The 22,778-nt window shown below is 49.0% G+C and overlaps 1 protein-coding gene across 1 annotated transcript in view; it reads right to left on the reverse strand.

Moving 5' to 3' along the window:
- Window positions 1-22,525, reverse strand: part of Pik3c2b (phosphatidylinositol-4-phosphate 3-kinase, catalytic subunit type 2 beta) — a 69,867-nt gene extending 47,342 nt beyond the window's left edge. The window contains exons 1-2 of the mRNA XM_005375313.2: window positions 22,441-22,525; window positions 390-1,409 (exon numbers count right to left, since the gene is read on the reverse strand). Of these exons, the coding sequence (XP_005375370.1) occupies window positions 390-1,322 (933 nt within the window). The 5' untranslated portion in view covers window positions 1,323-1,409; window positions 22,441-22,525. The remainder of the gene's footprint in view (window positions 1-389; window positions 1,410-22,440) is intronic.
- Between the last annotated feature and the right edge of the window lie 253 nt (window positions 22,526-22,778).

Genomic DNA, 22,778 nt, shown 5'->3' on the forward strand with positions numbered 1-22,778 from the left:
CTTTGGTAGAGCAGGGCCTCAGCAACTGAAAGCAACTTCCTCAAGTCTACAAGGCCATTTGGCCACACCCCCAATTCAGTCCATATACCAAGAAGTGGGCACCAGCTAGCAACCAGGATTCAAAAAGAGCTCTCACCAAGGAGGGTCCTGAGGAAGAGCCACATCTTTGCTGGTGTTCCTCACTCCAGCCCCCCAGTCAAGCCTACCTTGTACTTCTCCCCCACCCAGGCCCAGGGTCCTGATGGCAGAAACGAGGGGAGGAGAGGATGCTAGGGAGTCAGTACTTAGGAAAGCTGAATTTGCAATAGCAATAAAGAAAGAGGGCCTGGTCCTTGTTTCTGAGTGATTCTCGGGGAAAAGGCACAGAAGAAATACAGGGAGGGCCTCACCGGAGCAGCAGAAATCCGGCGGTTCTTGCTAGGCGTTGCAGTCTTTCGATTGCTATAACGGGTGGTGTAACTTCGGGGTGGCACCTGAGGGGGCATGGTCTTGCTCCGGGACACAGGTTTTCCAGAGGTGTCCTTGCTGAAGTCCAGCAGCCCTCGACCTTCCTTCCAGCCTCTGGTGGCATCCCGCAACATCTCCGCATCATAGGTTGACTTCAGGTTGAGCCTTGTGATTGCATCATTGATACCATCGTAGTCCACAGACCCCAGCAGGCAACCCCGCCCCCCACCTCCTGGCAACTCTTCCTCATCTAGGATTTGATGGCCCAGCAGTTTACCTGGTGGTTGTTCAGCCAAAGAAAAAGTGTTAATGTCATTGGGCTGAGAGATCTTGGAGCATGAGGGGGACCCTTTTCTTGGAGGCAGGGGAGGGGTGTCCCAGATAGAGACTCGGGGAGGCAGAGGGGGTGGGGACAATTTTTTGCAAGAGTCATCTATGTCCCCTGGCCCTGGGGACAAAGAAAGCCCCCCATCTGAACTGTCGAAAATGTAGAGATAGTCTCCAGACAGGGAACCTTTGGGCCAGGGATCCGGGCCAGGCTGGGAGCCCTGGGGGGTAGAGTGGTTGGGTGGTTCTTCCTGTGGGGAGATGGAGTTGTAATTGAGGGTAGGATCAGAGCCAGAGAGGCCGCGCAAGAGATTGAGGTCATTCCGTCTCCCCACTGGCTTGCTGTAGAAGTCTAAGACGGGCTCATCCCAGTCAATGAGAGAATGTTCTGTGTTCTGTTTGGCCCTGCTCTCCTCCTTGTCATGCCGGAGCCTGGACAGAGCATCGCACTCCATTTGCAGGGCCTCAGCCATGGCCAGCTCTTTGCGGCTGATGCCCACGGACTCCAAGGACTTCCAGTGCTCCCCATTGCCCTTAGTCGAAGACATGGTGAGAATGGAGGCACAAGAGAAAAAGAAGCCTTCTACTTCCTGCCAGCGTCAGGCCTGGAGGGCTGGGGCATGATGTCTGGCCACCTGCAAGCAATGGCACACAGAGGTCAGTCAGTCACAAGACAGATCTATCCATCATCAGATGTTGGGGATGGGATCTGGGCCACTATCTATTTCTTCAGTGCTCATAACAGATGGAAAGAAACAGAAGACAGTGGTAGAAGGGTACCGGACTGCGTTATCTGCTCCATCCATCCACCCACCTGACCACATCTCCACCCCTGCGCCCTGACTGTCATCCTGTACTACTCAGCGCGCAGGTCCTCAACAATGCACCAGCCTGAGCCTAGCCACAGGGGACTTGAAAACACTCTGGGCTCCAGCTGTGCCAGCTGTTTCTCTCCCCTCCCACAGCTCCTTCTAGAACATTTTTTATCTCCAGAAGGCCCAAGGGAGTCTTGCTACTTGAAATTCAAAGGAGTTCAATAAGCATGTGGAGATACACAGAACCTGGATGTCCAGCACTGAGAAACTGCCCCAAGGAGAGAGAGAGGATGAAAAAATGGAAGCAAAGTATCTTCATTCAGTTTAAAGAAGACAGAACTTGAGAGCTGGGCTGTACCACAATGGTAGCACATTTAATATACGTGAGGTCCTAGGCTCCATTCCAGTATTACAATGGTAGTATACTCTGGGAGGCTGAGGCAGGAGGATGACAAGTTCCAGCCTTATCTAGGCAGCTTAGTGTGGTTAGGTCTCAAAACAGAGACTCAAACTCCTCAATCGCCACAAAAAAGACTTAAGCTCAGCCCCTCTGGGTTTAAGTCCTCCAGAGCAGGACTTTGTCTCAAAAGTAAAAATTTTAAAAGGGCTGGGGATGTAACTCAGTGCAAAGGCTTTGTGTTCAATTCCCAGTACCACCAAAAAAAAAAAAAAAAAGAAAACATGCACCTACATATGACTCCGTTACTCTATTTCTACTTACCCAAGAATGATGAAAGCCTTAGTCCATATAGACTTGTACACAAATATTCCTGGAAGTTTTATTTATAACAACCCCAACTGCAAATAACCCAAATGTCCATTGACAGGCAAATGGATTTTAAAAATGTGATATGTCTACATATCTACAATTGAATAATACTCAGCAATGAAAGGAACAAATTATTGACAAATGCAAAAACATTGGTGATATTCCCAGCACTCGGGAGGTTGAGGTAGGAGGATCCCTGTGTGTTCAAGGTTGGCCTGGGGTACAAAGGGAGTTTAAGGCCAGCCTGAACTGCATAGTGAAAGCCTGTGTAAAAAACACCTCCCCCTGAAAAAGGGTGATTCTCTAATTAAAAGAATCTAGACAAAAGAGTATAAATACGTATGATTTCACTTACACAAACTTCTAGAAAAAGCAAATTTGTCTACAGTGACAAAAAGCAGATCTGTGTTTGTGGCTGTCTGGGGAAAGAGTGAGAAGAGGGAAGGATTAAAAAGCAGCATAAGGGAACTTTTAAGGGGTGAGGAATAAATATGTTCATTATCCTGAGTGTAGTGATTATTTCATCAGTGCATTCATCTGCCAAAACTTATCAAATTCTACATTTTAAATATGTACAGTTTATTGTATGTCAATTATACTAATAAACACACATACAACCAAACATTTGGCATAATAAAAGAAAATGCCCTAAAAAAAAAAATTATACTAATAAAGCTTTAAGTGAAAAGTACAACAGGGCCCTATTAGGACTTTTTAAATCACTCAAATTGCACTAGGATCCTCCCCAAATATACCAATGTGTTTAATAAATTGAAGTTCACCACCTCTGAGACAAGAGTGCCTGAAGGATCACAGGCGCCAACACACTGGCCCCTAGGAACCTGGACAGGGGCCAGGGCCAGGGCCAGGGCTACGGCCAGCCGCCTCAGCTGCGCAGCCCTCTCTGTGTGGGCCACAATCAGTGCCTTCTGCTTCCGAGCCACAACACGCAATGTGTTGACCCGGTTAGCTGGACCAGTGACTCTCCCCCTATCTGTGCACTACAACTACAGAACTTTTTCAAAGGACTCATGCCCATAGACCCTCAAGACATTCTGATTTCACTGGTCAGCAATAGGGCAGTGGTATTTTTAAAAACTCCCCAGGAAATTCTAGTTTGCAGCAGAGCTGAGGACTACAGCTCTGTGTGTGTGGGATTAGACTGGGGGAGGCTGAGTGTGCAGAAGTCACTTGTAACCTGGGCACGGCAGCAGAGAGGACCACAGCTGTACAGGATGCATATTCATTCTCTTGTGCTGCTTCACCCGAGGGGTAACAAACGTGCCTAACATGTTATTCCTTACAATTACAAAACTGCAAACACTGTGCTCGCTTTGGCAGCACATATACTAAAACTGGAATGATACCCAGAAGATTAGCATGGCCCCTGCGCAAGGAAGACATGCAAATTCGGGAAGTGTTCCATATTTTTTGTACTGCTGGTTTCTACTGGTCTATTGAAAGGAACGTTTCCTGCTTAAATTTTTTTTCTCCTTTTTAATTTTTTTTGGCCAATTTTGCATGCTTGTATCTGGTAATCTGAACAACTAATTTAAGACAACAATATGCAATATAACAACCAATGTTGAATTCCTACCATCTTGTTTAGTGAAATTCTGTATCATTTCTAATGGGTTTTTTATATTATTTTTTATTCTCTTTTAAAAAATAACTGAAAACACCAATAGGAAGAAGGTTCCAATAGCCTGTGTGTGTTGTTGTTACTAATGATTAAACCCAGAATCTTCACACTGGCCCTTCTTTTAATTTTTTATTTTGAGACAGGGTTGGTAAATTGCCCAGGCTGGGCTTGAACTTGGGACTTCCTGCCATAGCCTCCCACAGAGTGCTGGGATTACAGGCCTGTACCTCAGCTCCAGGTAGATGCTTGAGTGGCAAGTTCCACTGGACTCAAAATAAACTAGGACAGGGGCTGGGGATTAAGCTCAGTGGCACAGCGCCCGCCTGGCAAGCGCAAGGTCGTGAGTTCGATTCCCGGTACCAGAAAAAAAACAAAACCCAAAAAAATTTAAAAATAAAATAAACTAGGACAGCGTCTCCCTTCCTCTGAAGTGCCCTCACAGGACCCCTGTGCATCTGCCAGGCACAGGCCCAGGTCCCTGACAACAACTGCACTTAGCTGGCAGGTCCTCAAAGATGCACCAGCCCCAAGCCCAGCCTCTCAGCTCTTTCTGTGCCAGCTGAGTTTCTCCACAATCCCACAGCTGCTTTTAGACACCTTTTATCCCCAGAAGGCCTGAGGGAGTCTTGCTATTGAAATTCAAGAGTTGAATTCATAGCAGAGCTTGGTTGTTCAGAGCCGAGAACCTGTCCCAGGAAAGGGAGAAAGAAGTCCTGTCTAGAACTTTACAGATAGGAGACACTAGGAAAATATCCTCAAAGAGGGGCTGAGCTTAAGTCTTTTTTGCTAGGTTGGGGCCTGTTGAGACAGGGTCTCACTATACAGCCCAGTCTGGCCTCAAACGTTAGATCTTTCTGCCTCAGCCTCCCAAGTGCTGGCATGTGCCAGCATGCCCAGCTCTGGATTTATGTCTTTTAAGCCAGAGAATGACTCTGTATTTTCAGCCTTGAGCTGGGATAAGCAGAATGTTCAGATTTGCCTTAGTTGGGCACCATGCGAGGAGGAGAACTGAGGCAATCAGAAATAACTTCTCAACTTCTTGCCTTTCTTCCAACACCAACTTATCTGCACTACTTCTGTTTGGTCTCAGGGGAGAGCAGATGCCAATCTCCTGTGGCATCACAGCCCTCTCCCACCCATACCTCATCCACTCATCTCCTCGGGATACTGCTCCGTGGATGTCCCTTCTCTGCGTCTTCAATCTCTTCTCCTTAACTTGGTTTACTCTTCACACACAAACACACCTCCTTCAGCCCTAAAAACCAAATAAAGCCTACACCCTCAACACCTTCCCTTGACTTTTTGTCCTTTCTGCTCTTCCTTCCCTTCTGAGCCCAGCCCAGCCCAGCCCAGCTTTGTGAGAGAGTAGACAACACCCACTATTCCCCAACTCCCCCTTCCCCATATTCCTTTAACTCACTGGAATCCAGCATCTGCCCCAACATTCCACTATGACTGCCTCAGGAACAGTGCACAGGCTGCCAACTCAGGAGGCAATTCCCGCTGGCTGATGTCACTACTGCGCCGGCCTCCACCCTCTGCCTCCTGGTTTCATGACGTTATTTTCTTTCTTGTTCTCCAACCCCACCATGTCCTCCGCTTTCTGTGTTCACCCTGAAATGCTGGTGTTGGCTCAGGCATCCAGCCTCAGCCGTTTGCTTTCTACCCGTGCCTGACCATCTCTAATCGTCTCTTCTCTGTACCACTCAAAAGGATGACTCCAGATGTGCACTACTCCTTCAGATCCACGTGCCCGCCATAGTTCAGAGTCCAGATAGACAAACCAGCCATCGCTTTCTTTCCTCCCTCTTGACCTCAACCTAGTCATCCTAGCATCTTCCCTACTTTTACCCCACACCAAATCTCCAAGGCCAGCCCACCTTCCCTGTTTGATACCTCCCAAAGCTAGTTCTCCCTTCTATCCTAACTACTGCTGTCCTAATTCAAGTGTCTGTCTCTTCCCTTCTGGGCCAGGACAATGGCCTTTCCATAGCCCTTCAGCCCACTGGGAAAGGCTTTCTCTGCAGAGCAGCCAGAGGGCTCTTTCCAAGGTTTAAATCTGATTGTCTCATTTTCTGCCTAAAACCCTGAAAAGCCTTCTTATTTGACTCCTCTACAAGGCCTTTATCAGCACCCCCTATCTCCCTCTACCTCTCAGCCTTCATTACCTATATTTGACACCTCTGGGATTTGCTTCTGGGGCTTCCTTTTCCCGGGCACTCCTTCCCAGCCCTATTGCTTCTGTGTCTCTCCCTCAAGCCCTCCTGAGACTTTGCTCAGATGCCATGTTTTGCAGAGATCCTTCTCTGAACCCCTTGATTGGACCCCTTCTCTCCGCTCCCAATGGACACTACACCTATCTCAAACATGGCCTTAAAATATCTTCATCAAAATGACATGTTTATGGACCTGTCACCCTACTAAGCTCAAGTTCCAAACTCACCTCATTTCCACTGAAAAGCATATATTTGGATCACAATGTAAGGGTCAAACTTTCTGGCAGTGAGAAATGTTTAGACACGGAAACCAGGTGACAAGGACACAGGTGATGTCCTTCCTTAGGGTCCCTGAAAGACAGGGTTGGGATTCCAAATAAATTGCCTGGATAGGGGCTGGGGATTTAGCTCAGCGGCAAAGCGCCTGCCTGGCAAGCGCAAGGTCGTGAGTTCGGTTCCCGGTACCGGAGAAAAACCAAAAAAAAAAATTGCCTGGATGGGCATTTTTAAGCCAGGTGCATGAATGGGTAGGAAAACCACACAAAGTGCTTTCCGGCTCTAATGGCCTCTGATTCAAACCTACAGATTCCTCAAAATAAAATTTCTCAGAGGACTCCAGAATTCAAGGAAATAGAAGGAAAGGCTGGAAGGTGGTCCAATCAAGCCTGCTCCTGAGGCTTTTCCCGCACTGGAATTCAGTTGGAGGAAAGACAAGCTACCCCACTCTAACCACCAGCCCCCTGGTTCTGGGCCAGAGGACACCACTAAACCAGCCTGGCCACACAGGGAAGGAAGCCCAGCCCACTGACAGATCTCCGGCCGGGGCTGACCTGGCAGTTGCTCCTTCCAAAAAGACTCAGCACCCACTCAGCCTGATGCTGAGAGACGAGACCTGATGAGGAGTGGGACAAATACATCCCCTGCAGGGCCAGAAGAGCCACCTCCAAGGTGAAGCAAGGGTTTAGAAAGTGGTAGGCAGTTAGGCACAGAGGAAATCCAGAGACCAAGGACTACTAGGGATTCTGTGAAGAAGCAAATAATCCCTCAGTGGTAGGACATTTGCCTGGTAGGTGAGAGGCCCTAGGTTCCATCCCTAGCACCTTGTGAGGGCCTGTGTCTTTGGTGCCCTGCAACCCATCCAGGAAGAGCTGCCTGGGCCAGCACTGCTCTGTCACACACCTCCAGGGAGCAACGCACACATTGCATTCTATGTGAATGACACCCCCTGAGCACAGCAAAGAAACAAAATGAGCTGCACCCCCCGGAGTTGTGTACCCTGGTGGGTCTGCGTGTGTCCTCTCCCAGGACCCACTTCTCAGAGAGCAGATGGAAACAGGAAAGGTCAGTTACAGCCAGTTTCCTTTCCACACCTGCAGGCACTAATTTGTGCTCTCTTCTGCCTAATCATTTGACAGTAAGCTGCACTTTGCCTCTAAATACTTCAGCCTGAATCCCATAAGAGCTAGGATATTTTCCTATATAAACACACCCACAAAATTTAATGTTGACATAATAACATGCTCCAGAGTTCACACTCAATGACTATAATTGTCATCTGGGAAGTTTTTCAGACACAGAAATTCCTGGCCCCTCCCCTGGATGTTCTGATTCAGCCCTTCAAGTGATTCGCATGTGCAGCCAGGTTGGACTCCACAGACCAGGGTTTTAGAACTCTCAGGCAGATGAGAAGGGACTGAATAAAGGGACCCGAAAAGCACTAGGCAGTCAGCTGAGGAAGAAGAGGATACGCTCATGGCTAAGCAGGTCAGTGCCAGGGTGCAAGCAGCACCAGGCACCAAACTCAGTCTGCACACAGCTGCCCACAGATGGCCAGGGGCTGGCAGGGAGGAAACAGGGTCAGGGCAGAGCCACACAATGGTTCAGAGTCACAGGGTGAGGAGAAGGGAGACAGCCCTCCCTTCTGTAAAGCTGGCTCTGTTTAGACCCCATGGGCGTGCTGGTACATCCTGTGGGTGGAGAGGCTGCCTGCTGTCAAGCACCAAGCATATAAGCATGGTTCTGCTCAGGAGGACCAGGAATACATAATGAGTCTGGGTCAGTGGCCCACATCCTGAGCCACAGAATTGGATCCCAGTGGGTGCCGGGTACCAGCATATCCGAATACTAGAAGTACAGAGGTAACTGCAGCACAATTTCAGGGCGCTTACAATCAAGCAGAGGTGACAGACATATCCATAAATAGCTCAATCCTCTCTCAGAGCATAAAGCAGGGAGATGCTGCATGTCTCGGCCCATCTCTGCTGCACAGGGGAAATGGAGAGCTCTCAAGCAAGATGGTAAAGAATATACAAGGTCTCAAGTCCCCATGGCCTTGGGCATCCCAACCTTTCATAGTTTTTACTCAGGGAAGAGAATTCAGACCACCCTAGGAAGGGACCTTCGGCATCTCTCAAGACAGATAGGGGGCAGATGTTGAAGGTCATAGGTATTTAACTGTGTGGCTTCCAGATTTTTCTCTTCAGAAAGGACTTCTGCCTCTATCCATCCCATAATATCCACATCCTAGATCCCCTGGTTTGCAGCCAGGAACCTACACCCCACATCTCATGCTATACACCTGCTGCCCTACTCGACCTGTCCCTCCCCCACTCCAGCTCCAACAAGGAATATCCACACGCCCTGCACCAGGAGTCAACATGCCCTGCAGCAGGAAGTAGATCAAGGTCAGGTAGGCCAGCTCCCTGCCTCCAATAGATATGCATCTCATCCTGGAGCCCTTATGGAAAGTCCACAGGTTCCACAGAGCTCTGGCTGCCTCTCTGATGTCAGCCCATTACTGAATAACATGTACTAACAAAGTCTGTCTCTCTCATCTAGCCTATGTTCCCTCTGTGTGGCTCCTACTTAGGTCCAAATGTGAGGACATGGAAAACTGCGGCTGTTTTCTTCCCACTCGTACATCCCCCTCCCAGCAACCTCTTTGCCAAATTTCAGCAGCCCCACTGCTCATTGTTTCCTACCTGGACTTATTCTCCATCTCTCTATTCCCTGGGTATATGCTGGACTCTCCACTAATTTGAAGCCTAGGGCTTTCTGGGCCCTAGGTAAGTAGAGGGACAGGGCCTAGGGGCCTATGGAACTGCTGGCTTTGATTCAGAGCTTCAGAACTTCCATTCCAGCTCAGAAACTATTTTCACAATTGGTTCTATCCACATACACACATGGAAGCCATGGAGCTCACAGCTCCCACCACACATCTTGCAGCCTCCTGGCTCGGAGCATGAAGACAGACAGGGATTGAGGAGGTGAGGCAGCTCGTGGCTCCTCTCAAAACGTTCCTTCCTCCAGAGCTGGCAACTCAGATCGCAAGGCTAGGAACCAGGGAGCTGGCAATCAGCTCAATGGAACATTTGGCAAAGGCAGACAGAAAAGTCTTGGCAATGTCTAGTTTCCTAACCCAGGAATCATCCCAGGAGCCAACACAGCCACATCACCTCTGTCTGGTCCACTCCTCCTGCTTTCTCCTCCCCATCTTGCCTCACCCACCGGAGCCCCAAGAACCAGCCTTTCTCCTTCATCCAGCCCCAGCCGCCCTCTGAGGAGCACAGGAGTTAGGAAGGACTCCTCCTGCTTCCTCTCCCCCCCGACTGGAAAGATGGTAGGACAGGGTGGCGGAAAGGACACGCAAGAAAAGGTCCAAGATGATCTCCCCTTACCAACTCTGGCCTCCAGCACAGGGGATTGCTGAGTATTACCACATGCAACTTTCACACCAGCTCGTCCCAAATCTGAAAACCACCACACATTTCTAAGCAGTGACAATGCAGGACCTTAGTTTCTTTGAAGGTGCTGTGCAGGCCAGAGGTTGAGGCCCGCTCTGAAGGAAGACATGGAAAACCAGTATCGTGAGAGTCAAGACGTTGCAGCTTTCAGTGGCCCTCACTCCTCTCTGCCCTCGTCATCCTCAGCTTGTCTTCCACGCACTCTGCAAACCAAGGCCTTCTGCAAGGTCCAGACTATTACCTGTTACCTCCAGTCTAGCTTCAGCTTCCCTGGCTCTTGCCCTGTGGAATCCAGTTCTCCAGGATTCCTGCATGGGCGGGGAAAACTCCCAGAAGGAGGCGGCCTAGGAAAGAGTCCATAAAGCAGGTCACAGCTATTTCTCTCTGCCAGGGCAGCAAAGTGAGGGCAGAACAGACCCCCAAGGCCCTGCTCCAACTGGAGGACTCACCAGGGGGAGAAATGAGAGGCAGCATAGAATCCGCCTTATGGTGACTCCCCAAGTCTTCACACGCTGGCTGGGCATCTGCCCAGATCGACCAGGCGGTGCTGAGGGGTGTGTCAAATTAGGGTCCAACTCTGGGGCACAGTGGTGGTAGTGAATGGCAGGGTAACTGCAAAAGCATGGGACTAACCAGAAGGTACTGACGGATGCCAGCAAGAACATCCTCTGGAAGACAGTCAACTCGGTATTTTTAGCAAGTATCTCCAATTCATTCAATTATAATGACTTCTTGAGTGTTTTCTGGCCGAAACTTTCTCAGACACCCGGAAAAGTTCTCTTCTGGATGACGGGGCCTCCTTTCTGCTACAGATGAGAAGAGTGAAGCCCGCTAAAGTTGAGGGACTTCACTCCAGGTCTCAGACTGGAGCTGCAGCAAAGTTGGGAAAGAGCCATGTTGTGGTGATCTCGGGCTCAGTCCTGTGCTCTCTCTCCTCAATGTGCACACTCTCAGTACAGAGGCGCAGAGCCCTGAGACCAAGGGGTGACACGCAGAAAGATCACACCCTCAAAGTGGAGAAGGCAGGCCTGAAGCCTGTTGGGCAGAGGCAGGTTGTGTGAGCAGTGGGCTGCTGGCAGCTGACTGCCCCTGCCAGGCTCTGAGGAGGGCCAAAGGAAGTCAAGCAGAAACAGGCAGAGAGCGAGGGCCCAGCCAGTTGTCCTCCATGGGAACCGCTGAGGACGAGCCCCCACTTCAGGCCACAGAAAAGCTCAGCACCATGTGTCCCCAAGCCTGCCCAGTGTCCCTTGGCCACCACAACATGCTGAAACCAGCAATGTAGACGCATAGTCCAATCATAGGGCAGGTCACCTTCAATCAGTGCAATTCTCCAGAGATAATCCTTGATCAACTACAGTCATTCTGAGGGACGGAAGCCATGGGAATCACATAAACTGAGCACACCCCCAAACACCCCAACTCTTCCCACACACACTCACACCTTTCCTTAGCCCTACACACACTCCTTTCACCTCCTCCAACTCCATGCTTACCCTGCATCCCTCATACCACCACACAATCCCTACACAATCTCTTTTTCTCTTTTGGTACCGAGAATCGAGCTCATGACCTTAGGCTTTCCAGGCAAGCACTTATGCCACTGAGCTGCATCCCCAGCACCCCCTAGATGATCTCAGCCCCACACTTCCATACCTCCTCCATCTATCTTCCCACACCTCTGCACCCCACACACGCTGTATCTGAGACCATCTGGAAGCACAGGTGGGCAGCATTTGGGCCATAACTCAAGACTTTGGTCAAAAGTTAAAACTAAAATTCCATTGTTTGTATGCAGGCCAGTCATAACTCGAGGGTCTACTGTACTTAGTGTCACTGGCAAAGATGCCTGAGAAAATTAAACGGAAGTCTGAACCCAAAAGAAGAAGAAAACAGGACCTTCCGGCTCCTGGGACAACTTGGGCCTTTCTCCAAGCAGGCCCTTCCTCTGTGCCCTCTGGCATATCTGCCAAGGCAATCTCAGCAGCCAGGAGAGCACCCAGGGAGAGAGAATGCCAAGGAGGGAGACTCACACAAGAGCCCCAATGGGGCCTTTTTCTAAATGCCTCCAGGCCCTCTGCAGGTCCCAGGGGCAGACACAATTTCCGAAATCAAGAAGGCTGGGAGGAGTCAGGAGGCTCTACAGATCAGATCTGGGTGGGGAAGGAAAGGGGAATCAGCTTGCAAGCAGGCCCCATATTTCAGTCCAGAAAAAAACGTTAAAACACAACACCACCAGACATCTGACACTAATTTATACCAGGATGTCAGAGGCCAAGGTGTGAGTCCCTCCCGGAAACATTTGCATTAAAACAGAGTCTGAAGAGGGGATTGCCCACCTCAACAGGCCCTGGAAACATCTCAGGAAGAACATCCAAGAGGGAGGTGGTGGATTTCTACTGTGGGCCTCCCTGCTCTGGCTCCTGGGCCCAGGAATCTCTAGCCTCTCTGAAGAATGGCGCCCCAATGCCGCCTACCAGATGGCTTTGAGTCACTGATCTTGCCAACCCTGGCCTTGGCCACTCTTAGCCCAGCCTGATCCTTCCCCTGGGCCATGCAGTTTTCCAGCTAGAAGCCTTCACTGTCCCTGATACCAGCCAGAAGGGCATCTGGCTTCAGTTCAGCTGAGGACACGGAACCAGAGGATGGACCAAGGATTCTACTTTACTGAGGGCAATGGATGAACCTAATTCAGGGTCCACAGGCAGGGTATCAGTTTTTCCTCAGCCCCACTTGTCTGCACATGCAGCCAGGAAGGGCCTGCCCATGCCCTGGTTCCCATTCACACTTGGATCTCAGAGTTGCAGAGCCCAGCAAACACTGGGTGCTGGACATGCCTTCCACTTCCCCTGATGCTTTTCCTCCTCCTCTTTCGTTCCCTAGCCTAGCTCCTTGGCAGCCTCCTCTGCTACCCCTTATAATCTCTCAACGTCTTTCTCTAGTGCTTCCTTCACGCCCTGGTGTGTGTGTGTGTGTGTGTGTGTGTGTGTGTGTGTGTGTGTGTGTGTGTATGTCTTCATAACTTACATAGTGGCCCTAATGTCTGGGGGCCAAAAGTCAACATTTTTGCCTAAGATGGTGTTAAAATGACTGGTTTGTATCTCTTTGCATAGAGAGGTCACAAAGATTTTCAAAGAAAAGTGACTTTGGGTAGTGGGTGGGAAGAGCAAGGGAAGAATGCATTAATCATTTTACTGTAGCTTTGTACAGGCCTGCGAGCCTTTCCCCAAACTCCTGTCCCTCAGATTGCACAGGAAGGTCTGCAGGGAGATGGACATCTCCCTAAAGACAGAGCCCAAGTCCACACTCCGCAAAGGGGACACTCAGCAGAGGGGCACCACCGGGCATGGCACAGCACAACACACTCACTTTCCACCAGCCCCTTCTTCATGGTGCTCTTGCACGAGTGACCCTCACCCAGGGTCTCCCAGGCAGCCGCAGGCAGGCGCCTTTCTTAGCAGGGAGAAGGTGACATCACTTGCAGCTGGATGAGCACAGCCAGGGTGTAACCGTATGAGCGCACACACCAGAGCCAATAATCCACAGGAGCTGAGCTGACATACCTTTACAGCATATGTAAATGCCATTCCAAAGTCTGCACTGTGTACAATGCAAATGAGTAGCTCCAAAGATGTACCCACCACGATGACCAATGATGGCAACAGATCAGTGCAGAGAGGCGGAGAACATGGGAGATGGGAGAGAGGAGGCTCAATGGCTATGACCACCACAGAAATGGAAGGAAACGGGCCTTTTACTCCCTCTGGAATTTTGTGCCAGGTATTGTTTTATTTAATCCTTACAATCGCTCTTGAATATGGGTATTATTATCCTTATTTTACAGATAAGGAAACGAGAAAACAGGAAAGGGATTGAGTAATTTCCCCAAGGTCACACAACCCGGAAATGATAGAATTGAGAATTAAACTGAATCTAGTGTGAGCCCAAAATGCAAAATCTTTTCCCCATCTTGCCATAGAAACCCAGGCACATCACATCTGACGGAAAGTTCACGCTGTTGTTGGCAAATATTCTGGAACACTCCCATGCTCTCCTTCCATACTCCAGCACACTCCCAGGCCACTTGGAAACACACACACACACACACACACACCCAACCACCCTTGGGTCCAATATCCAGCACCAAAAACCCCAAACCCAAAACAAAGAAAACATGCATATAAAAAACCAAAAAATTAAAATAAAAAACAAAACATAGTTTGGAAGATAAGAGAACCAGTGACCACAGGGGAAAGTCAAATGACATTTCTGTTTCAGTTTCATTCATTCTCATTCATCCACTCAGCTGGTTAGCAGCAGAGGTGGGGCCAGGGTGGTGTCCAGGCAGGCTCTCCCCCACTGAGCTCGCACCCCAGCCCAGCAGTTTCACACTAGGCGCATCTCAGTACCGAACTATTAAGCGCTGTACACTGAGGGTGGTCTGACCAGCACCTCCCAATGCAGGACAGAGGTTCTGATGTCAAAATTATAATGTATCTTTCCAGGTAGGCCCCCCCATAGCATTTACAGACCTCTGAAGTCTTCTATTCTCTGGTCCTAGTTTCTCTACATGTCTATTAGATGCTGCCTAGATTATACTCAGAGCACGACACAAGAACCCTCTCATTACCTACTTCCATGAAGAAACTCAGCCATTCACTTAATTTTGGGGGGGGGACAGTGTTGTTCCCTCAAGGTGAGGGACCACACTGGACTCACTGTTGTATCCTTAAAATGAGCATTAACTTGCTACGGAGGGATGAGGAAAGAATCCTAGCTACCATCAGCCTCTATTTACATGAATCAGCCACTGCTCTAAGTAGTTCATGAACTGACTCACCTCATTTTAACAAATTCCCCCCATCCTATCTATGGGAAAACTGAAGCACAGGTTGTGTGTGCGTGTACGTGTGTGTGTGTCTGTGTGTGTGTGTGACTGGGGATAAAACCCAGGGCCTCTTGAACGCTAGGCAGGTGTTTGACTACTGAGCTACATCCCCAGCCCTGAAGCACAGATAAACTGACTTTCCCAAAGCCATACAGCCTGTAAGAGGTGGGGGGGCAGGTTTTGAGTCCATGACACCTGGTTCCACAGCCACTCTTACCCATCTGCCGAATTTATACTGCCCCTCATTTGAAGAATGAATGCATGACTACATGAATGGATGTGAATAGGTACTGAAGATATTTTTGTTGAATGAAAAATTAACCAGCCTTTTGTTTCCATACTGTTATTCACAAAATATGGCAAAGGTCTCTCTCAAACTTTCCTTAAGTTCAACCAGATTTTATCAACAAGTAGAAACTCTGTCTACCAGGGTAGAAACTCCACCAGAAAAACAGAGATTGGTTTACCATAGGCTCAGTGCACTAAACCTTCTCTGAACATGAACTCCACCAGGACAGGGGCCTTACCTGTCTCTGCCCTTGCACACTGAGAAGGGTATAAGAATGCATTCAAATACCTAATGGCTGAAGGAAGCTAAACTGTAAACTCTATGGAATGAATAAGTCAATGAATGCATTTCTTTTTAACATTATCTGACAAGCCAGGCATGGTGGTGCATGCCTGTAATCCCAGCATTTGAGAGGCTGAGGCAGGAGGATCGCCATGAATTTCAAGTCACCCTGAACTGCATAGTGAAACTCTGTCTCAAAAACAAACAAAAAACAAAAACCATTATCTGACAGACTTAGCCCTTTGCGATCACATCCTTTCCCAGAGCCGCTTCTATGGTTACTTGACTCTTCGGGACAGCCAAGTTCAGTCAGGACTTGGGCTTCCTTGATATTTTTTCTCTCAGGTCCCTTTCATACAGCACAGAAGAAACCTAGGTTTCTTAGACTCAAGACTCTGGGGCTAAGTGTGTGGCACCATGGTAGGGCACTTGTCTACCATCTGAGGCCCTGCATTCCAACCCCAACCCCGCGGGAGCGGGGTGGACCCAAAACCAAAAGAAACAAAGAAAACAACCCAATTAAGGATCTTCTCTAACTAGTACGATCAGGCATGTTTCTTAACCTTGCTAAATCGTGCCCCCTTCATAAAGAGTAAGACACAATTTCTTTTTTTTTGTTGTTTTTTTTCTGGTACCGGGAATCGAACTCATGACCTTGCGCTTGCCAGGCAGGCGCTGTGCTGCTGAGCTAAATCCCCAGCCCCGGCAAGAGACAATTTCATCATCATCCGTTTCCTCCTGAGGTTTGGGGGTTAAAGAGAAAATGTAGATAATGCTCAGAACACTACAGGTGGACACTCAACACTGACTGCTTTCACCATGTACTCTTCCTGCTCTGTGCACCTGACCTTGCCCAGGACAGCCATATTTGCTTTGTTTGTCAGGATCATCAGCAACAGCAGAGTCAAAGCATACTTCTGAGAATTTTCTGCCTCTTTGGAACCATTCTGTATTTCAGAACTTCTTATCAAGAACTACATCTTTTCTTTCACTTTATTTTCCTTCCTGGATTTTTCCTCTTACCTCCATTTGTTTCTTTTATTTTTTTCCTTTTTGAGACAGTCTCAATATGTAGTTCAGGCTGACCTTGAACTCCTTAGAGATCCTCCTGCCTCAGCATCCCAAGAGCTGGGATTACATGTGCCACCATGCCTTGCCCTCATCCCCATCTCTTTCTCTCTTTTCCTAATGCAATATAATGTTTAAATTTTTATTGATAAATCATAATAGTACATATTTATGAGATATCCTTTTTTTCTCTTAATTAAAAAAAAGGGGCTGGGGATTTAGCTCAGTGGCACAGCACCTGCCGGGCAAGCTCAAGGTCATGAGTTTGATTCCTGGTACCAGAAAACAAAACAAAAAAATCTACCTTGTTTAGCCAGGTGTGATAGTGCATACCTGAATCCCAGCACTCAGGAAGGCTGAGGCAGGAGAATCGCAAGCTCAAATTCAGCCAGGGCTATTTAATGACTTAGTGAGATTCTCTCACAAAATAAAGAATAAAAAAGGGGTAGGGCTGGGCGTGGTGGTGCACGCCTGTAATCCAGCACTAGGGAGGCTGAGGCAGGAGGATTGCTCTGAGTTTTAGGCCCGCCTCGGCTACAAAGTGAGTTCAGGCCAGCCTGAACTGCAAAGTGAAACCCTGTCTCAAAAAGGCAAAAAAAAAGGCAGGTGGTGGTGGTAGAGTTTGGGGGCTGCGGACTTGGCTCAATGTGAAGGCCCTGGGTTCAATGCCCAGTACCAAAAAATAAAGTAAAATAAATCGCCTTCTTAGGGCCTAGAGTGGAAATCTGACACCCAGGCTACAGCATTCTTTGCCTTCTCTCACTCCCCACTACATCTCACCTTTCCTGGTCGGGATTACATGTATTCTCAAAGCTTTCCTACTCACTTCCACTTCCTTCCCCTCTGGAAGACATCGCTGCCTGGGAATGCATGAATGTGACAGATGCTCTGCTTTCAGAGCAGCAGGGCTCGCGGGAGATGTCAACAGTTGAAAGATCCATCACTACCATCACCTGGGTCAAGGCTAGCTATGACCCGGGACAAGCGCTCCTGCCTGTTTCTTCCACCAGGCAAGGCCAACTGTAGTGTTTGAAAATAGAATCTTTTTGGCCCTCTATTCTCTTTCTCTCATGCTAATGCCTTCTGGTTTATAGGATACCAGCTAGTGAGTGGGAAAGGGGCATGGACAGACAGGCTGGAAAGAATCCTCCTAGCTAAGCTGATTCCTGGTGAGCGGGCAAACCGCACTGCGGGCAGGAGGAATGAAGCACAGGAATGGTGTAGCTCTCAGACAGGGAAAAAGAGACAGAGTAGGACGTAACCTCCAGGACAGGCCTCACGGGGCCAGAGACAGCTGCAGGAACAAAGCATAGAAGGAAGAACTGCCAAGAAGAAAAGCAGTAACTGAAATGAACAGACACCTCTCAGAAGAAACACATGAAAAAAATGTTCAACTTCCCCAGCCATTAGAGAAAAGCAAATTAAACACCAGCAAATTCTACCTTACTCCAGAAAGAATGGCTATAATCAAGATATCAAATAATAACAAATGCTGGTGAGGCTATGGGGAAAAATAAGCCCTTCTATGTTGTTGGTGGAATGTAAACTAGTTCAACTACTGTGGAATTAGTATCGAGATTCCTCAGAAATCTAAAAATAGGAATTTCAGGGGTTGGGGATTTAGCTCAGTGGCATAGCGCCTACCTGGCAAGCGCAAGGTCATGAGTTCGATTCCCGGTACCAGAAAGAAACCAAAACAAAAAAGGAATTTCATTTGATCAACTGTTACCCTTCTATGTATCTTCCTGAAAGAGTTAAACACATTACATTACAGTGATACATTCATATCCATGTTTATAGCAGCACAACTCATAACAGCTAAATCTTGGAATCAGCCTATATACCCATCAACAGAAGAACGGATAAAGTACCTGTGGCATTTATACATAATGGAGTACTACTCTGCCATAAAGAAGGATAAACTTTAGTCACTTGTAGGATAATAGATGCCCCTAGAGATCATAATGTTAAGTGAAATAAATCAGAGACACACATGTAAATATTGCATGGTTTCTCCCATATGAGAAACCCAAATATAAGTGAAGAGCAAAATAAAAGATAGATGGTAGGAAATATGGAAATAGGTCTTTTACAAAAGGGAAAGGGAACAAGGGACGGAGAGAGGGGAAGAGGATGAAAAAAGAAGACGTGTCATGCACACCGACAGACTCCCCATGAGGAAGAGGATCACCATGTACTGCAAATATGCACCAATAAAAGTAAAAATTTAGAAAAAGAAAAAGAAGCCAATGTCAAAAAGAAATCTGCAGAGACAATGCTTAGTCTCTAGTGGGTAGGCCTGGCTGGGGTTGAAGAAGAAGGCCCAGCAGAAAGGGGTTAAGCAACGTTTTGAAGAAGGTGTAGCACAGGAGTGATATGTAAGATGGGAGGATCGCGGTTTCCAAAGAGGAAAATAATGTCTGACCTCTCTGAAACATGACGCTAGGTGAAGCTCCCTACAGGAATTCTCAGGAAGGGGAAGGAGGGAATTGCTAGAGACTCCACAGACTTCTTAACCAAAGTGCAGATCTGAGGTTCTGATTGAAGAAAAATTTCCGACAAGGAAGCCACTGAGAAAACCACGAGACAGGAAACGCTGCGGGCCAGGTCCCTTCGTTTGTCCCACCTCCATCTTAAAGCACCAAGCTCCAGCACTGCTAGTGAACTTGTGACCTCAGGAGAGTCACTTTTTCTCAAGGAGGTCACCCTCAAGGGCCCTTCCAGGTCTAATGCTTTGTGTGACCATAGGAAATGCACGAAATATCCCTCAAGTTTCATTTCATAAAAGTAGATGTAGGGCCTGGGGATTTAGCTCAGTGGTACAGCGCCTACCGGGCAAGTGCAAGGTTGTGAGTTCAATCCCTGGTACTGGAAAAAAACAAAAACAAAAACAAAACAAAAAGCAGATGCAAAATAAAGTAGATATGAAAATACCAAAACGAAGAATCTGTCTTCATTTTCCCAAAGCCCCCCATGTCCCAATCACCTATCATAGCTGCCCAGAAAGTGCCAAAATGGTTTGATCTGATTATCCTAAGTCTTCTCCCAGGAAAGGTAGAGATAGAAATTTTAAAAACAGAAAAGTAGGTAAGGGAGGAGCCCATGGGATTCACACACGTGTACCTTGATCTTCAAACACTTGGGAACTAAGAAGGCACTTACCTGGCCACACTGCGGGGTAAGGACTAGCTGGAGTGAACTTATCCTCCTGGGTCCCTGTCCTTGAGAAGTTTATTTTCTAACTGAGGTTCTAATCTGGTGACCTCTTATGGGCATTCAAAGAATCCTATACCAATGAATTCTGCAACTCTGCTACTTCTTTCTGTTCTCCTAAGACCTAATATCTCTGGTAGGGGCACAGAAGTTATGAGCACAGGGTGTGCAGTAAGATTGCTTCCTCCAAATCCCATCTCTGTCATTTACTTGCTGGCTGATCAGTCAGTGTTACCTATTATAATATCTGCCAGCTCAGCACTACCCTTCTATAGGAATAATCAGCCTTTGGAAGGTGTCTGTCCCTCCCCACTTCTCTACAAATACTAAGCAACCATTCTTCCCCAGTTCTCACCCAGCCCATGCTATTTAAAGAGAAATACCTAAGGAATCACTGCCTTCATACTGTCACATCAGCCTTCCCTTGGCCATAGAGGAAAGATCTGGAACACTCCCTATTCCACAGCCTCCTCTCTCCTCCCCATCCACACCCCTGACTGCTCTCCCTCCTTTACAATGGATACTAAACCCGGGATGAACAACCAAAATTTGTTCAGTACTCTACTGTACAGAGTGCTTTTGCATATACAATTTTATTCACTTCATTATGGTAAGTAGTGTATTTCATCCATAAAAGAACCCGTGAGCCACCTACACTTTCCCCCCATTTTACAAATATGCAAACGGACAGGTGCACAAACTGTCCATGCTCACACAGCTGGGAAGCAAGTCACACTCAGACTCCAACTTGGGCCTCAGGACACCATTTTCTCTCCTCTCACATCATGTTGTCCGTGTTTACAGATGTGACAGGAACAAGAGGAGTATGAAATTTATGACAAACTGCAAACACCCAAAGGGAACAGAGACCTGCCCCCCTCATTTTATTCTCTGCTGGCCCTTGTAACTGTCTAGGCTGAAGGACCACAGACACAAGACACCTACAAAGTACCAGGCCTAGGTTGGGTGGGGCACCAAAGAGGACCACGGGCTCCATGGATATAAAGTGTTTTCCGAAACACTACGAGGTCAGAGCAAAGACTGCTAGGGAAGTCCAAAGAAGTGCCCCAGAAAGGTGCCCAGGGCTTCAGATAAACTGACATTTCTCACCCCAGCGTGCCTCCTGGGTCCTCCTCATTCAACTCCCAGAGGGAAGGAAAATGAACAAGCTGCCTTCTGGCCAGGCCTGAGAGCTTGATCACATTCATATCACACACACACACACACACACACACACACACACACACTCAGCGCTAAGTGCAGAGCCATGGAAATCAAACCTTGTGCCCACTCAAAGAGCCAAAGGAGAAGCAGCCATAGCTGGGTCCAGGGCTCCAGTTCAGAGCTACCATCTCCTCAGACATTGGCTGCCAGGCAGAGCCATAAAATGTGCCTCGACTTAATTTTTCCATGGACACAACCCCAGATGGGACCGCTAGGCTGTGGAGGAGCTGTGACTCCAAAGATTCATTGCCTCTGAGCTCTGTGATCTGCAGCTGCAGTGGGGGAAAGGAAGAGCATTGTGGGGTCAGAGTTGTCACCCCCTAGGCCATTTCTCTTCCTAATATTCTTCCAAGGACAGTGAGCAATAGAGTTAAGTTTTAATTCAGAACTGGTCAAGGGCTGGAATTCAGTGCAAATTGCTCACATCTGCTTGGCCATAGCCCAAGCAGTCAGGTAGTTTAGAAAAAGAAGGAGGGGCGGTGCTGGCCCACTTCTGGGAGCTCCGGTAGCTGTGCTAAAGAATCTCTGGTGCCTTGCTGGGACTGGCCAGCCCAGAGTACAGAACTCCCAACCGAGTTGAGAAAAAACAACAGGGCAGGCAGAGACAATAGAGATTCCATCCCAGGCATGATCGGCGGGACAAGGGCAGGGAAGCTACAAAGACCCTAAAAGAGGGTGGAGATGGAAGGTGAGAAGCTAGCTGACTTGAAAGGGCAAGAGCAACGGCAGATCTCACATATATATATATATATACATACACATACACACACACACACACATACCCCTCCTGAAAAATTTGGTAACCTCTTTCCAGGAGCCTGCCAAGCCCCTGGGCTCCCCACCCCACCCCACCCCACCTTGGCTTCCTGCTGTGACTGCGCCCCCGCCCCCACATCAAAGCCACCGCTGTTGGGAATTGAAAAGGAGAGACAAGTACAGGCCAGGGGAGCAGCGCTATGGGCAGGGCCAGGGCACTCAGGCCCAAGGGTCCCTCTCCCTCTTCCAGCTTCGAGCCTCCCTTTGCTGCAGTATCCTTATAAGGGAGAAGACACTTCTACCCTCGGCCTGGCTAAAAAATATACACAGAAGCTGACTTTTCACCCACTGAACGGAAGGCACCACCCCGTCACCTCCACTCGGGACAGGTTTTGCCTTTTATTTCTCATCTTAAACAAACAAATCCCCAAGCTGTTGGTTGGTTCGGATGGCCCTGCAGCCAGGAGCCAGGAAGTGTGTTCAGAGGGAAGGGGTGGAGTGGGGGTTCGGGGCCGAGAGGTCCCTAGCTGCAGGCTCGCCCGGCCCGCCGAGGGGTAGGGTTGAGCAACCTGCTGGCGGCCACAGGCTGGAGCTCGGTTCGCCTGGCGTTCGCCGCTCAGCCTGTCGCCGGGCAGCCGGGACGCTCCATTGTTGCACCTCGGCTGTTGCCATGTTGGAGGGAGAGTCCCTTGACCTCGTTGCTTCGGCTGCAGGCCACTCTGCAGACCCCTGGACTGCTGCTCGCGGCTGTGTGCGCGTCCTACCTGCGCGGGCGGCGGGCTCCGCTGCAACCCCCGACGTGTCGTGGGCTCGGCGACGTGGGCTCCCGCTCCGCGCCTCCCCGGCGCGCTCTGCGGCTCCAGGCGTCCCTGGCACCCGGGCGATGTGGGGTGGCCTGCTGCGCACAGCCTCCGCCCGGGCCGCTCCCTTCTCCCGCTGGTCTCCGGCCCCGGGGTCCCCGGCGCGGGGCGGGGATGGGAAGGGGACAGGCAGCGAAGGGCACAAGGACTATCCCGGAGCGGGGAGTGCTCTCTGCCGAGAGCGTGCTCGAGCTGGCAGTCAGGCAACCCGGGGCGAGACAATAGCTGGAGCAGCGGGCGAG

The sequence above is a fragment of the Chinchilla lanigera genome, unplaced genomic scaffold (genome assembly GCF_000276665.1).
Source record: "Chinchilla lanigera isolate Chin_1 unplaced genomic scaffold, ChiLan1.0 scaffold00005, whole genome shotgun sequence".
NCBI classification, from domain to species: Eukaryota; Metazoa; Chordata; class Mammalia; order Rodentia; family Chinchillidae; genus Chinchilla; species Chinchilla lanigera.